This window comes from Megalobrama amblycephala, linkage group LG13 (assembly GCF_018812025.1).
Source record: "Megalobrama amblycephala isolate DHTTF-2021 linkage group LG13, ASM1881202v1, whole genome shotgun sequence".
Taxonomy (NCBI): domain Eukaryota; kingdom Metazoa; phylum Chordata; class Actinopteri; order Cypriniformes; family Xenocyprididae; genus Megalobrama; species Megalobrama amblycephala.
Genome location: NC_063056.1, coordinates 21,688,342 through 21,703,665, shown reverse-complemented (window position 1 = coordinate 21,703,665; position 15,324 = coordinate 21,688,342). Strand labels below are relative to the sequence as shown.

The 15,324-nt window shown below is 37.1% G+C and overlaps 1 protein-coding gene across 2 annotated transcripts; it reads right to left on the bottom strand.

The window, feature by feature from the left end:
* Nucleotides 1-1,963: 1,963 nt before the first annotated feature.
* Nucleotides 1,964-15,061, bottom strand: prune (prune exopolyphosphatase). 2 transcript variants are annotated; one of them, XM_048211621.1, is made up of 8 exons: nt 14,860-15,061; nt 9,167-9,271; nt 8,820-9,022; nt 5,909-6,093; nt 5,514-5,672; nt 5,306-5,400; nt 3,230-3,388; nt 1,964-2,918 (listed from the first exon to the last, which is right to left on the bottom strand). In XM_048211621.1, the coding sequence occupies exons 1-8, from the start codon at nt 14,896-14,898 to the stop codon at nt 2,508-2,510; spliced, it is 1,356 nt and encodes a 451-aa protein (XP_048067578.1). In that variant the 5' UTR covers nt 14,899-15,061; the 3' UTR covers nt 1,964-2,507. The 2 variants fall into 2 exon arrangements, with proteins under 2 accessions (XP_048067578.1, XP_048067579.1); XM_048211622.1 differs by lacking the exon at nt 14,860-15,061 and adding an exon at nt 13,433-13,682.
* Nucleotides 15,062-15,324: the final 263 nt, after the last annotated feature.

Genomic DNA, 15,324 nt, shown 5'->3' with positions numbered 1-15,324 from the left:
AACATTATGATGATATTGGCATTATTCAGTGTGCTTTATTCTCCTGAGGCAGCATGCAGCAATCCTCTGCTGTCATCATGCCAAATCTCACCAAACTATCACTTAGGGTTAATTCACATGAGATACACAACACCTCAAAACACCAACATACCATCTAACATGTTTCAAGTCCGATATACACCGATTTTGTTTAACAGTTTTATTTTTTGTGTGTATGAAGCCATGACAAAACTAGTTCTATGGGAAGAAAAACATTTATATAACTGTCCAATAAAACATCATTATATAAGATTAATCCAATTAGGTCTTTGAAATACCTTGTACTGAGCTTTTGTATTTACTAATATAATGAATGCTATAATTATAATGCTAGTCCAGTTTGAATCAATCTTTAGATTCTGATTACGAATGCCAGATGGTGACTGATCTCTAATAACTGTTAATAAGCTGAAGGCCGTAAAATGAATCAAAAGGACAGTTCATGATAACAACAAACATTTTTTTTTAACCCTAATGTACTCAAAACGTAAATTAAATAAATTACATAATATAACATAATAGAAATCAAGTTACATATTTTAAAACTTATATAATTTTTGAACTCTGATCAAATGCTTAACATGCCTCGCACACAAATACAACTGAGGTCTTTGGTAGTTAATGGTAAAATTTCATTGAGTAAAATGCAGGTGCACTAATTCTAACCAGGAGTAGGTCAGTTAACACCTATAACATGCAAAAGGCCACAGAGGGGTTATACTCACTTTTCATTTACCAACAATCACTCGTTTACAATATTATTGGGGAATAATGACAAGATGAACTAATCCAGTGTATCTTCATTTACATCCACTGCAGCGTGTTGTCATCAATTTAAAGGATTAGTTCATTTTAAAATGAAAATTACCCCTCGGTGTATTTGACTTTCTTCTTTCTGATGAACACAATCGGAGTTATATTAATAAATATCCTGATGCGTCCAAGCTTTATAATGGCAGTGAACGGGGGCAACCTGTTTGAAGCTCAAGAAAGTGCATCCATACATCATAAACATACTCCACACGGCTACAGGGGGTTAATAAAGGCCTTCTGAAGTGAAGCAATGTGTTTGTGTAAGACAAATATCCATATTTAACATGTTGTAAAGTAAAATATCTAGCTTCCGCTAGACCGACTTCCGTATTCAACTTAAGAAAGTGTAACGCCTTTCGCAGTACAAAACGATTACACTACGTCCTACGCCGCCTTCCCTATTCAACTTATGTAACTGAGGTCTAGCGGAAGTTAGATATTTTACTTTATTACTTGTTAAAGATGGATATTTTTCTTACATCACTTTAGAAGGCCTTTATTAACTCCTGGAGCCGTGTGGAGTACATTTATGATGGACGGATGCACCTTCTTGAGCTTCATACTCGTTGCCCCCATTCACTGACATAATAAAGCGTAGACACATCATATTTATTAATATAACTCCAATTGTGTTCATCAGAAAGAAAAAAGTCATACACACCTAGGATGGCTTGAGGGTGAGTAAATCTTGGGGTCATTTTCATTTTAAAGTGAACTAATCCTGTAAGATCTATCATTTTGACTCATCCCAACAGGAACTGCTTATATATGCTTATTTATGCACATTGGAAGCCTAGCAGACAAGCAGGCAGCACTGTGAAAATATTTATTATATTATATATATATAATATTTATTTATTTTTATGTATAAGTGTATATGCAACTATTGCATTTTTCAAAATTTAACACGAATCATGACCAGCTAAAAAGAAAATCTGCAGTTTATATCAGTGTCCAAATGATTAAAAATTCTTATGCCTGCTGGGCTAACACTGTAAGAGTACTGTAAATGCATTTTCTATTCGCTTTTACAAATCAAGGGACAAGTCAAAATAATTATAATAATATGTGGGAATCAATTCCATGCTACATACATGGCCTGCAGACAAGCTGAAAATTATTTCTTTAATATTACAAAGAATGGAGTATGTATGTTAGTGGCACCAAAAGCAAGGATAACTACCATGTTAAAATTTGTATAATAACTGAAATTAATTCAGAATTGGTTCATTCTATCAATTGTCAGTCGCTAGCTTGCACCGGGTGTGTATTGTCAGTTTTAGAACTGAATAAGCTCACGTTTACCTGGAAATAGAGTAATTTAGAAGATTGAATGTGAATACTACTGCGAGCAATAAATAATTGGACTAAACCTGAAATTTTACAGCCATTTTTATGACATTTATCATTTCTATGTGATGCATTTATATAATGCTCCATTTGAATCATCATGTACCAGTCCTTAGAAAAAGTCAACAGAATGGTCTCTTTAGACCGTATCGTACCTTTGTGAGTTAACCAGATCAAAAAAAGTACCATTACATTCTCACGCCCTGGTGCATCACTGTTGTATATCCACCGCATCCTCTTGAAGACGCAGAAGAACTTTTTTTCTCCAGCTCTTATCCAAGACTCTCTTGGACAACAGATCTTCATCATTGTCCCTCAGGAGATGTGTCCTCCATGCTGGCCATCTTGGTAACTTTCTCTACCAAAACCTCAGGGCTGATTTTTGGTAGGCCATTGTCCAAGGGACAACCCTCAACCAGACTGTTCATTGGCGTTGGAGGAAATGGAGTATCGTCCTCAATCCCAGCGTCTTCAATACATTGCTGAGAGTCACACTGGTCCTGATTGGAATCATCGTCCAGATATAGGTCCTCTATGTTTCCACTTTGAGCCACTTTCCTTTCCCTATCCTTCAGGAAGTCTGTGATTATGGGCATTACCTTCTTGCGGGATGCCAGTGTGTTACCCTGTATATAGGCCTTGACATCCAGATATGGACTGCTCATTGGCTTAAGGTCCAGACTGGGGGTTTTGGCTTTTTCTAGTGCTTTACTCATCTATGAAAAAAAAGAAAAAAGATTAATTAGAACAGATTCTCAACTTAATTTATACACAACCTTTCAAAAGTTTGGGGTCGGTAAGATGGTAGCTTATGTGTAATGGCAAAGCTCCAGTCTTTAGTGTCACATGATCCTTCAGAAATCATTCTAATACACTGATCTGGTGCTCAAGAAATGTTGAAAACATTGATGAATATGATGAATATGATGAATAGAAGTTCAAAAGAATAGCATTTATTATATGCAGAGTATATAAGAAAGACATCTGTTGGTTGATTTCTTTAATCAGTGTAAAGCATAATGAGTACCTCTTCCCTGTAGACAGTGCTGGAACTGTAGACGGCTAGCTGTCGGAAGGGCTCCTTGTTGTCATTGAAAGAGATTGTCATTGCGACCAGCAGGTTGTAGCTGTGATTGTGGCAGAACTCACAGAGATCCTGCTGTAGGCCACGCCTTTGAAGAAAAGCCTAAAAACAGAACAGCTCTTTTAACATATGAGCATTACAAAAAGGACTGCAATCATTTCACTTTGTGAGACATTTTAAAACACAAACAGATCTGGAGATAAATATTTTTAATGCACAATATTATTCAAAGTTTTGATGCCTTTGAATTCCAACATATATCTTTTTTTTCAGCTGTTAGTAATATTTTATTACGACTATGGTATTTTAATGAAATAATTTGTAACTGAAAAAAATGATCTTAAAAATACGTCAAACATCATTTCTTCTTATGACACATCTCTGATTCTTGTCAATCAATCGGACAAAAATTTCTGAATAACTTTAATGGCCACTCACATTATTCCTGACAGTTAAAATAATAAAGTAATAAACATTAAATTGATGGAATTATTACTTTGAAGTATTAAAATGCCATTTTAGTGTGTTATAATTAACATACTGGGGCTGATTTTGAATCTATGACTTTCTTATGCCATGTTAAAAAAATCTCCCATTTTCCTGTACTGTGAACAGTTCTGATACACATCTGATTCAGCAACATTATCTTACTATTGTATGTGTACTAACAAGAGAACAGAAGAGCCTGTCACGGAGGTTAACGTCTGGTGTAATCAGTGGGTGTGTGAGACAGGCCGCCCAGCCCTGCGGTGAGTCTGGGTGTGTCTGACTTGGATTCGGTTGTGCTTCAGTATTAATAAGGAATTCACATGAGTCATGAGGATGGGCACATGAGCACATTTTGTGCCCACAACAAGAGCTCTTTACTTTTCAGAATCTGCATTTCCTCTTTGTGGAACCAAGTACTGAGGCTAAATACATAGCACAAAAACAAGATTCACTTCATTCAAGAGCAAACATGTAATTTGCATGTGATCTTCTAAAATTAAAGTCCTGCCGGAGTGTTTTAGAAATGCATGCAATGAGATTCCACACATAACTTATAGGTTATAGAGGTTATACAAATGCACCAATACAATCACCAATATTTAATCATTGATCAAAATAAGACCACTGCAATACGCCATTAGCATGAAACAGCAGATCATTTGTCTTTGGCCATGAATCAAATGTCGCTGTTTACTTGCGCTAAAAGTATTATATGATTTCAAGATGAAATCCAAAAATATTTTTAAGAACACAAGAATACATTGTTCAGTATTGAATCTCATTTAATAGATAATAAAATAGACTAATCTGCGAAAAAGCACAAAAGTTTCTTCCTGTGGGTAATTTGTAATGTTCCATCATAACTTGTAAAAAGTGGATTTTATTGTTTAAAACATTAGTATCATATCATATTATATTATATTAGTATCTGTTTTAACAATAACAATATTATGAAGACATTATAGAAGAAAACGAAAAATTCAATGGACATTACAGAATTTTACAACAACAGTTAAAATGTTTGGTAAGACTTTATTTTACAGTGTCCTTTACTAATTTACAGTAAAATTACACGTTACATGTAGTTACTGTAGTAAAAACTATATTATGCATAATTACATGCAACTTGCACTAAACAAAACCCTAATCCTAACCCTATAGTAAGTACATGTAGATAATTATTACTACTCAGTACTTAAATGTATAATTATACCAAAACAAGAACACTTTAAAATAAAGTGCAATCAAAGGTTTTTGTACTTCTTTCTAGGGGTGTAATTGAATCCTTTAAAAACTATTTCAAATAATAATAATTAAAAAAACCCAGTAATATTTAATGACAAAATTTCAAGAAATATGCAAAGCAAGTGGCAAAATATCAAAATCTGTATATATCTGCATAAATATCTGTATAAATATCAGTTTTTGTTTAGCTGTATTAACCAAAAACATCCAAATCAATACATAGCAAGCTGCAGAGATTGTAGAAGCTTTTAGAGGTCAAGTGAAAGATGTCATAACAGTACTGACCTCTAGTGTCATGTAAATGACACTGACAGCCAAGTTCAGATCTCCAGCAGATGCAGCTTTCATGTCTTTTAACAGCATCTGCTCCGTGGAGAGGCCTGAAATACAGAGCAGTATTGTGAAATTTCTTTTGATGAACACATGCTTTAAAGTTTTAATGAGTCTATAAGCAGTTTGTTTCATTAATCTACACAATAAAAGATTCTCTCACCTGACACGTCAAACTTGGCATTCTGTAGCGACTGAAACAGAGCGCCTCTCGGAGGCAGCTTTGGAAAACGTTTCTCCAAAAAGCTGGCGTACTGGCTGTCCTTAGGGGTGACTTTACCTGCCTCAGGTGCCATGTTAACACAGTCTAGGATAATGGTACCTGTCAACGCAAGGCAGAAATACATTCTGCAACTTAATAAGATTTTATCTTTCTGCTGACATCTCACGTCTCTATCATATTGCACGTACAAGTCAAATCTATCTGTTCCAGCCAAATGCCACTGAAGACCATGCTGAGCCCATCTGATGTCTAACAGCGTCTAGCAGATTGAACAGCAGTCATGCTGTGAGAGCTCACATTCCTCTCTGTGTTTATCATGTCACCATGAGACTCACCATATAAAAGCTGAGCCACTTGTTGGTCGAGCACCTCAGGTGCTTTTTGGGCAATAATCTCTGTCACCAAGGTGGCACAGGAGCCCACGGTCTCCACAGTGACGGGGCAGGAGGGAGATGAGGGCCTCTGTAGGAGGTGATGGTCAATCACTTCTACAACTGCATCCTCTAGCTCACTGTCAGCACTACAGAATAAAACAGATTTATTACAAAAGAAGTTTGTATCATGCTTCTGTGGTCACAGGTTGGGTTCAATAAATACTTTTTATGTCGCTATTAGTGGTGGACTAATTCGATTAATTTGACGTAGATATAAATAGACATTCTGATATTTATTTTGGTTTTCATTTACATACATACATTTATATGGTGCGGTAAAATGCACCATAATAGAGTGGTGGAATTATGACACTTTGTCACAATTGTCACTTTATAGGCCAATTGGCAGTTAGCATCACGCTGGTTCCCTTGACAAAAGTCCAATAGGATTTATTTTCCCATAGGCTTTTGGATTATCAAAAAAAGGGGCTAATCAAGAAAAGTTTATGATACTTACACGTTTTATCCATCAAGATAATTTTCACAGTTTATTTTATATATATATATATTTCAACTGAAAATTCACTATATAGCTCAAGTTCATTAATTATTTAAAATTTGACTCCTTTATAGGGGTGTGCAATATAAAAAAAAAAAAAAAAAAAAAAAAAAAAAGATATTTTCCTGATTGTTACTGTACTGGTACCTTGGCAGGTTTAGGATTGCTGTGGACAGCTGACTCCTAAAGTTTTTGTTATTCTTCATATTTTGTTAAATATCAGTTACAAATGCATAAATAATGTTTGATGTTTTAAAAATTAAAAGATGACATATGAAACTAAAATTTTAAAATTAAAAAGATACTTTAAAAGGTCCCGTTCTTCGTGATCCCATGTTTCAAACTTTAGTTAGTGTGTAATGTTGTTGTTAGAGTATAAATAAAATCTGTAAAATTTTAAAGCTCAAAGTTCAATGCCAAGCGAGATATTTTATTTAACAGAAGTCGCCTACATCGAACGGCCAGTTTGGACTACATCCCTCTACTTCCTTCTTTAATGACGTCACTAAAACAGTTTTTTGACTAACCTCCGCCCACAGGAATACACAAGAGTTGCGTTTGTAGAGTGTGTTTGTCGCCATGTCGTCAAAATGCTGTTATTTTCATCCCGCAGTCCAATCACCGGGTCTGATTCCGGCTCAAATTGATAGGGTAAAATTAAAGACATGTTTACAATAACACTGAGCGCATGCATCTCCACGTTATGGTAAGAGGCGTGACTTTTCCGGGCACGGTGCGCTCAGAGCTGTCGAATCACAACACAGGAACCGCTGGCACAATCAGAACTCGTTACGTATTTCTGAAGGAGGGACTTCATAGAACAAGGAAGTCATCAGCCCGTTTTTATGACAGTGGAAACAGCATAGACAGTAAAAGAAATGGACACAGCGACCCCATTGGAACTCAATTGAGAGAAGTGAAGCCCATTTTTAGCGATTTTTAGCACTTCCGTTTCTGACGCGCAGACTCAAACTAAGCTTGATGACGTCCGCAACCTGTCTGACAGATGTAAATCTTCTAGTAGCTGTGCGTCAAAACTGCCATCGTTAATCTTGCAGAGACGGCGAGCTTGAGCGGGGAGTTCTTTGGCGTGAGTGAGCAGGAGTAAGTATTCTGATTAATTATTTTGTATAGTATTTTAAAATGTAACGCCAGTACGCCATATTAAGATAATCACTCCGATTGCCTGCGAGCATCTCCTCCTGTCTCTACGGTAATTTCTCTACTGTGCGACAGAGAGTCGAGTGGTTATGACGCAATCGTTAGCCTATTTTTACAAAAACTGTTTCTACGGGGCCATAATGTAACATAGAAGGTAATGGAGCCCTTTATACATTGTCGTGTATCTTTAGAAATAAATAATGGACAAATGGAGTCTTTAAACGCCTCAGATGTAAAGTTATTCACTGTCAAAGTGACGCCAAAATGAATAGGAGTCAATGGGGATGCTAACGCAAGTGAAGTTCTGCTACAAGATGGCGGCACCCGGCCGACTTCAACTTCCGGTCGACTTCCTTGGGCACTGGGAAACAGCGGTATACAGATAAGTAAATTATGTGAAAAATACTGTTTTTTTTTACACGCGAAACATGAACACATGTTATATTGCACACTATAAACACAATCAAAGCTTCAAAAAAACACGAAAAACGGGACCTTTAAATTTGAAAGTAAAACCACCAGTAGGTGGCGGCAAGTCACCGTTAATGAGCGAATCATTGAGTCATTAATTCAAACAATTCGTTCAAATGGACTGATTAATTCAGTAACGAAACACTGCTGCTTGTTGCTCAGAAATGCAAAACAGCTCTGCTGTGGCTTTGTTTGGAACTATTTTCAGCGAAAATAGGCAATATAGTGTCTGTTAAATCAATATCGCATTTGCAATTGTGCTGATATTTGGAAAAAAAAACAAAAAAAAACACACTCTCTTCACTCTGTTTGAGTGATTGCTTTACTATATATTATATAAATATAGCCTAAAAGACAAATACTCATACAGGGGCATTTTTACTGCATTTTTAGAGTAAATCTCGCAGTGAGAGAGTGCACTCTAAATGTGCACGTGCAGTAGTCTAACCTAAACCAAAAAGTCTAAATGACACGGTGTATGCACTCTCTAGGCATTTTTCTGTTTGGTTTTTGAGGGACATATTCGATAATATCAGATTGCACATCGTTAAAACAACAATTACAATATTATCGTAGACTATATATAATCGCACACCCCTACTTTATCATTCTTTTTTTATGTGAAGATGGAACATGGTGCAGTTCATGTATTGCATATGTCCTATGGAACAGAACACTGACCTGGGCAGAACGTTGTGGTCAACCAGGGTCAAGGTCAGCTGTTTGTTCTTGTGCAGGCTGTGGAGGTCCACCTCGTCCCTGAAAAGCAGGTAGTCCTGCGACAGACCGGTTTCTCTCAGCAGAAAGGTGCTGTCAGAGCGCAAGGGAAACTCAGCCCGTGGGATGTTGAGCAAAGGCACCGGTACCCTCTTACGATCAAGACTCTACAACAGGTCAACAATAATGATGAACAAAACAATAATCCTCAACCTCCAGTACAGAATTATCACATCTATTTTCTCCGACAATTCTCAAGCTTTCCAAAAACACCACAGCAAATACGGTTTATTAGGTTGGGTGTTGCATACCTTTGAAAGAAAGTAGGCGAAGGTCAGGGCTGATACCATGGAGTCCACATCACAAGCCTCATTTCCCATTACGACATGCAGCCCTGGGCTGTTCTTACTACAAGCCTGAGAATGAAGGAGAATAATGTCACAGGCTGTTGGACTAATATAGGACAGGAATTCATAACGTATAACTGCAAGCCTAGTTCTTCATAATAAGGCTTTGGTGGCCTCTATTAAACTGCAGGCTGAAATACCAAACTAAAATGTCTATATGCACAAATATCTACAGCAAGTAAACTACATGACAGGCTGAAAATGCATCCAATAGACTGTGAAGACTTCCAGCTCCATTCAGAGCTTCATCTGACAAACAATGTTGAACTTATGATCAACCAGTCACTCTATATCATTGACAGCCAGTGTGAGGTGCGGTGCAATGTCAAAGATAAAACACATTCTGTGGCTTCTCAAAAGATATAGTACAGCAGTGTATGCCTTTAACAGATGATAACATGGATGACAACAAAACTCATTTTATTATGTTTATTATTTGTTCTTAAGGGGATAGTTCACCCCAGAATGACAATTCTATCATCATTTACACAACTTCTTGTGTTCCAAACCTGTAGGACTTTCTTTCTTCCATGGAACATAAAAGAAGGTGTCGACACTGCTCTTGTTCATACAATAAAACCATACAGTGATCAAGGGTTATCAAGAAAGGACAAAGAAGAAACTCCACATAAGTAGTTCATACAACCTATGTACTATATAGCAAAATGGTATATTTGTGTGAGGAACAGAGCTGAAATGCAAGTCTGTTATTAGCTGAAAATCTTCCTTTCTGCCATAACTTTCAAATCTCATTTGCGCTTCCACATATTCAAACTTGCAATGTGAAGACATTTTAAAGTCAGCAATGTCAAATAATGTCTTGTAATAACACAGCAAGTATGAATATAGGTCATGTTCAAAGCAACAGAATCGGCTGTCAGTTCTGTATTTGAGTCTTTAATATGGTTACGTCACAACCGCATTCTCAGAAAACCCACGCTGTGTGAATGGAACCGGACTGGACAGCTAGTTATGTCTAGATACTAGATATGAGCTGTGTGTCATCGGAAGGTTTTAAATCCAGTCACTGTTCTCCGTTCAGTTTTGTGTTCTAAGTGTGACTCAAATACTCTGCTTTCCACTCAGATATAAAAGCTGCTATTGGTTAATGAAGATTTCTGCTGCAGTTTTATGGACGTTGCTATCTTTGATATCACTGTTTAGAGAATACACGACTGACTCCCAATGCACGTTCATACAGACAGTAGCCTATTTGAGAAGCTACTGTATGTTTCTGTGTGAACGGGACATTTCGAGACACCTGTAAGTAAATGCGGTCGTCAACCCCAAAAACGGAGAGTGTGGAAGTAGCCATGTAGCCATACAGATGCGCAAATAAGATTTGAGAGATATGGTGGAGGACATTGAAGATTTTCAGAGCACAATCACCTAAATTTCAGTGTTGTTCCTAACAAAGGTAATTACAGTTAACTAAAACAATAAAACATTTTGTTATTGAAATGAAATAAAATAAAATAAAAAAATGAAAACATTTTATTTCAGCTAGTTCCTAAGACAACATTTCCCACTTTCATTTGGTTTGACTTCATGTATTAAAACAAACAAACAAACAACTGAAATAAAAATGAATAAAAACTACAGGTGCTGGTCATATAATTAGAATATCCTCAAAAATAGGGCTGGGCGATATATCGCATGCGATTGTCACGCGCATTTTGTCAGTAAAGCCGGTTCCCTGATTACCGCTAAATCGGCATCACCTGCTTTCAAATGGAGCGGCATTTAATAGACAGAGCCGTAGTTCACTGACAAGCTACGCAATATCACGTTCATTATCGAAGGCGATTCATCTGCGATAATGAACGCGATATTGCGTAGCTTGTCAGTGAACTACAGCTCTGTCTATTAAATGCCGCTCCATTTGAAAGGGAACCGGCTTTACTGACGAAATGCGCATGCGATATATCGCCCAGCCCTAATCAAAAAATTGATTTATTTAACTAATTCCATTCAAAAAGTGAAACTTGTATATTATATTCATTCATTACACACAGACTGATATATTTCAAATGTTTATTTCTTTTAATTTTGATGATTATAACTGACAACTAAGGAAAATCCCAAATTCAGTATCTCAGAAAATTTGAATATTGTGAAAAGGTTCATTATTGAAGACACCTGGTGCCACACTCTAATCAGCTAATTAACTCAAAACACCTGCAAAGGCCTTTAAATGGTCTCTCAGTCTAGTTCTGTAGGCTACACAATCATGGGGAAGACTTCTGACTTGACAGTTGTCCAAAAGACGACCACTGACACCTTGCACAAGGAGGGCAAGACACAAAAGTCCATTGCAAAAGAGACTGGCTGTTCACAGAACTCTGTGTCCAAGCACATTAATAGAAAGGCGAAGGGAAGGAAAGTGTACAAGCAATAGGGATAACCGCACCCTGGAGAGGATTGTGAAACAAAACCCATTCAAAAATGTGGGGGAGATTCACAAAGAGTGGACTGCAGCTGGAGTCAGTGATTCAAGAACCACTACGCACAGACGTATGCAAGACATGGGTTTCAGCTGTCGCATTCCTTGTGTCAAGCCACTCATGAACAACAGACAGCGTCAGAAGCGTCTAAAGACAAAAAGGACTGGACTGCTGCTGAGTGGTCCAAAGTTATGTTCTCTGATGAAAGTAAATTTGGCATTTCCTTTGGAAGTCAGGGTCCCAGAGTCTGGAGGAAGAGAAGAGAGGCACACAATCCACGTTTCTTGAGGTCCAGTGTAAAGTTTCCACAGTCAGTGATGGTTTGGGGTCATCTGCTGGTGTTGGTCCACTGTGTTTTCTGAGGTCCAAGGTCAACACAGCCGTATACCAGGAAGTTTTAGAGCACTTCATGCTTCCTGCTGCTGACCAACTTTATGGAGATGCAGATTTCATTTTCCAACAGGACTTGGCACCTGCACACAGTGCCAAAGCTACCAGTACCTGGTTTAAGGACCATGGTATCCCTGTTCTTAATTGGCCAGCAAACTCGCCTGACCTTAACCCCATCGAAAATCTATGGGGTATTGTGAAGAGGAAGATGCGATATGCCAGACCCAACAATGCAGAAGAGCTGAAGGCCACTATCAGAGCAACCTGGGCTCTCATAACACCTGAGCAGTGCCACAGACTGATCGACGCATTGCTGCAGTAATTCAAGCAAAAGGAGCCCCAACTAAGTATTGAGTGCTGTACATGCTCATACTTTTCATGTTCATACTTTTCAGTTGGCCAAGATTTCTAAAAATCCTTTCTTTGTATTGGTCTTAAGTAATATTCTAATTTTCTGAGATACTGAATTTGGGATTTTCCTTAGTTGTCAGTTATAATCATCAAAATTAAAAGAAATAAACATTTGAAATATATTAGTCTGTGTGTAATGAATGAATATAATATACAAGTTTCACTTTTTGAATGGAATTAGTGAAATAAATCAACTTTTTGATGATATTCTAATTATATGACCAGCACCTGTACACTACTGTTCAAAAGTTTGTTGTCTGTAAGATTTGATGTTTTTGAAAAAAGTTTTTTTATACTCACTAAGGCTGCATTTATTTGATTATATCATACATTTAAATGATAAGAACAGTAAAATTGTGAGATATCACAACAATTTAAAATAAACGTTTTGTATTTTAAATAATATATTTTAAAATATAATTTATTCCTGTGATTGCAAAGCTGAATTTCCAGCAGTCATTCAGTGTCACATGATCCTTCAGAAAAATATCCAATATGCTGATTTTGTGCTCAAGAAAAAATTCTTATTATCAATGTTGAAAACAGATGTGCTGCTTAATATTTTTGAGAAAACCAAACTTTTTTGATACTTTTTTTTTTTCATGATTCTTTGAGGAATAGAAAGTTCAAAAGAACAGCATTTATTTGAAATAGAAATGTTTTGTAACATTATAAATGTCTTTACTGTCATTTTGAATCAATTAAATGCATCCTTACTAAATAAAAGGATTACTTTCTAGAAAAAATACTTACCCATGATTTCAAACTATAGTGTTGTTATTATAAACTACATTTGTTACTTAAAATATGCTTTTTTTCTTTCTTTTTTGGAGCTTGAGAACCCACAACTCTATATTGAAGTCTATTTACTGGACCACTTGTAAGATGAAGAGCAATTTTAATAGAATAACACTGAATGCATCACCCTGGATTCCATAAAGCCTTTTATCGCTCTCCATGATGACTCCTCGTCCAATGTTAATTAGCATTTGGCCTTCTCCATTACTCCAGCCGAATACAGAAGCTATCTGTGACGTCAGCATTAAATGATGTACTCTGATCTGGGCAACCAGCTGGGGTTTGTTTTAAATACTGAACGACGGACTGTCAACACAGACTGACTGAGCTCACAGCTGGCACAGACCAGGGGCGAGGCTTGTTTAGGGTGAGATTTTGGCAAGCTCCCTCTCTCTCATGTGATAATCATCACCAAAAACCTTCTTAGATGGGGAAGTGCAGGAAAAACATGCTTATTCATGTCCATATGTGCATGGCCAGGGGACAGCGCAGGAAGTTAGTCACCGCAATGTGAAATGGACCACGGGATGGTGAGTAAACACTACAGAACCTGTGGGTCTTGGGTCAGAGTGGGCAGAACTCCAGTGTCCGCTCTATTTGCAACCTCATGCTTCAATGCAGACAAAAAGCACTTTAACCACAAGTGCAACCGAATAATTCCTTCAATCATTGACTGAATTAAAGAACCCATCTCTGCTTGCTTCCATGAGCTGAGAGTCTCAAAGTAAACACAGGACTTCATAATATCTGCCCAGCAGTTGGTGAGCACAGGTGTCAGGGTGTTTGGGTTTAAAACAACAGTGTTTAGGGTACAGAGATGCACTGCTGTTGGACAGATGCTGTCAGGATCATATGCAATGGACAGCAGGTGTTATTGTCTCTGCAAATAGGGACACCTTCATCCTTGAAACCGAGCACATTAAGCTGTAAAACTAGAAAAGTGGGAATTTTTCTTATTGACTAAACACACTGCCAGATAATGGTCAACATATTACAGATGAATTTGCACCAATCATCTTAATAAACTGACCTTTTTACACTGAAAGCATAGCAAAACTGATATATATATATATATATATATGTGTGTGTATGTGTGTGTGTGTATGCACGCGTCATTGATATAAAAGTGATATAAAGTGAAGTGATATAAAAACACACTTTTCGTATAAAAAAACTCTTTTCGTATAAAAATATATAATAAAACTTACTGATATTATAGAAATAATAAATGTAAACAAACAGACTTGTGTGCTTTCTCTCTTTCTCTCAATGCATGTGGTCGCTTGTCATTGGCGCATGCGGCCAGGGTCTATGCACGCGCGTCATGCCATATGACTTGTGTCAATATCGAGTGTACGTTAAACAAAGCAGCATACATTATTTTTCACACCAAGCTATAATATACGGCAAAAACACTCATGTTTATTAATGTCTCATCACACAGACAGTGCAAGAACTGGCCACTGGCCCCTTTTTAAGTGGGTAAAATGGTAGTAGCCAATCCAGCATACCACGCGTAACCCTCTCTTTAAGCGTACAGTACCATAGTCTTACCTTAATCACATCACGACAGCTCCGTAAATATGCCTCCATTGTTACACGGAGCCCGAAGGTTTTCACGTAACGAAATATCTTAAAGGAGTATAAAAATGCCCTCGACTGCCTCTGAAATGTGAAGTGTCTCTGCAGTTCACTGTGTGTAAGTTATGCCACTCGGAATTCAGAGGTTTGCTAGAGAAGAGACGTAATGCGCGTCTCGAGTTACGTCCTGACGTCACATTATGTTCTGGAAAATGTAGTTCTGCGGGGTCACGAAAGACCATAATGAGTGAGAGTTTGTAGTTTTTAGTCCATGTGTGTTACCTTTGAGACCAACTCTACGCTGGTGTACTTCTAAACGTTGACAAAATTATTTTATCACTTTTGAAAATTAACCAAAAATATTTATCATGACTTATCCTGTACTAAACAGATTTTTGTCTAATCAAATTATTACTACAAAAGACAACAAGTCCCTTG

Coding starts and splice junctions, on each gene's coding strand:
- prune (XM_048211621.1), bottom strand. CDS start 14,898: ATGGAGGCATATTTACGGAGCTGTCGTGATGTGATTAAG. Junction 5,673..5,908: donor AGTGGCTCAGCTTTTATATG/GTGAGTCTCATG, acceptor TTGCGTTGACAG/GTACCATTATCCTAGACTGT. Junction 5,401..5,513: donor TGCCAAGTTTGACGTGTCAG/GTGAGAGAATCT, acceptor TCTGTATTTCAG/GCCTCTCCACGGAGCAGATG.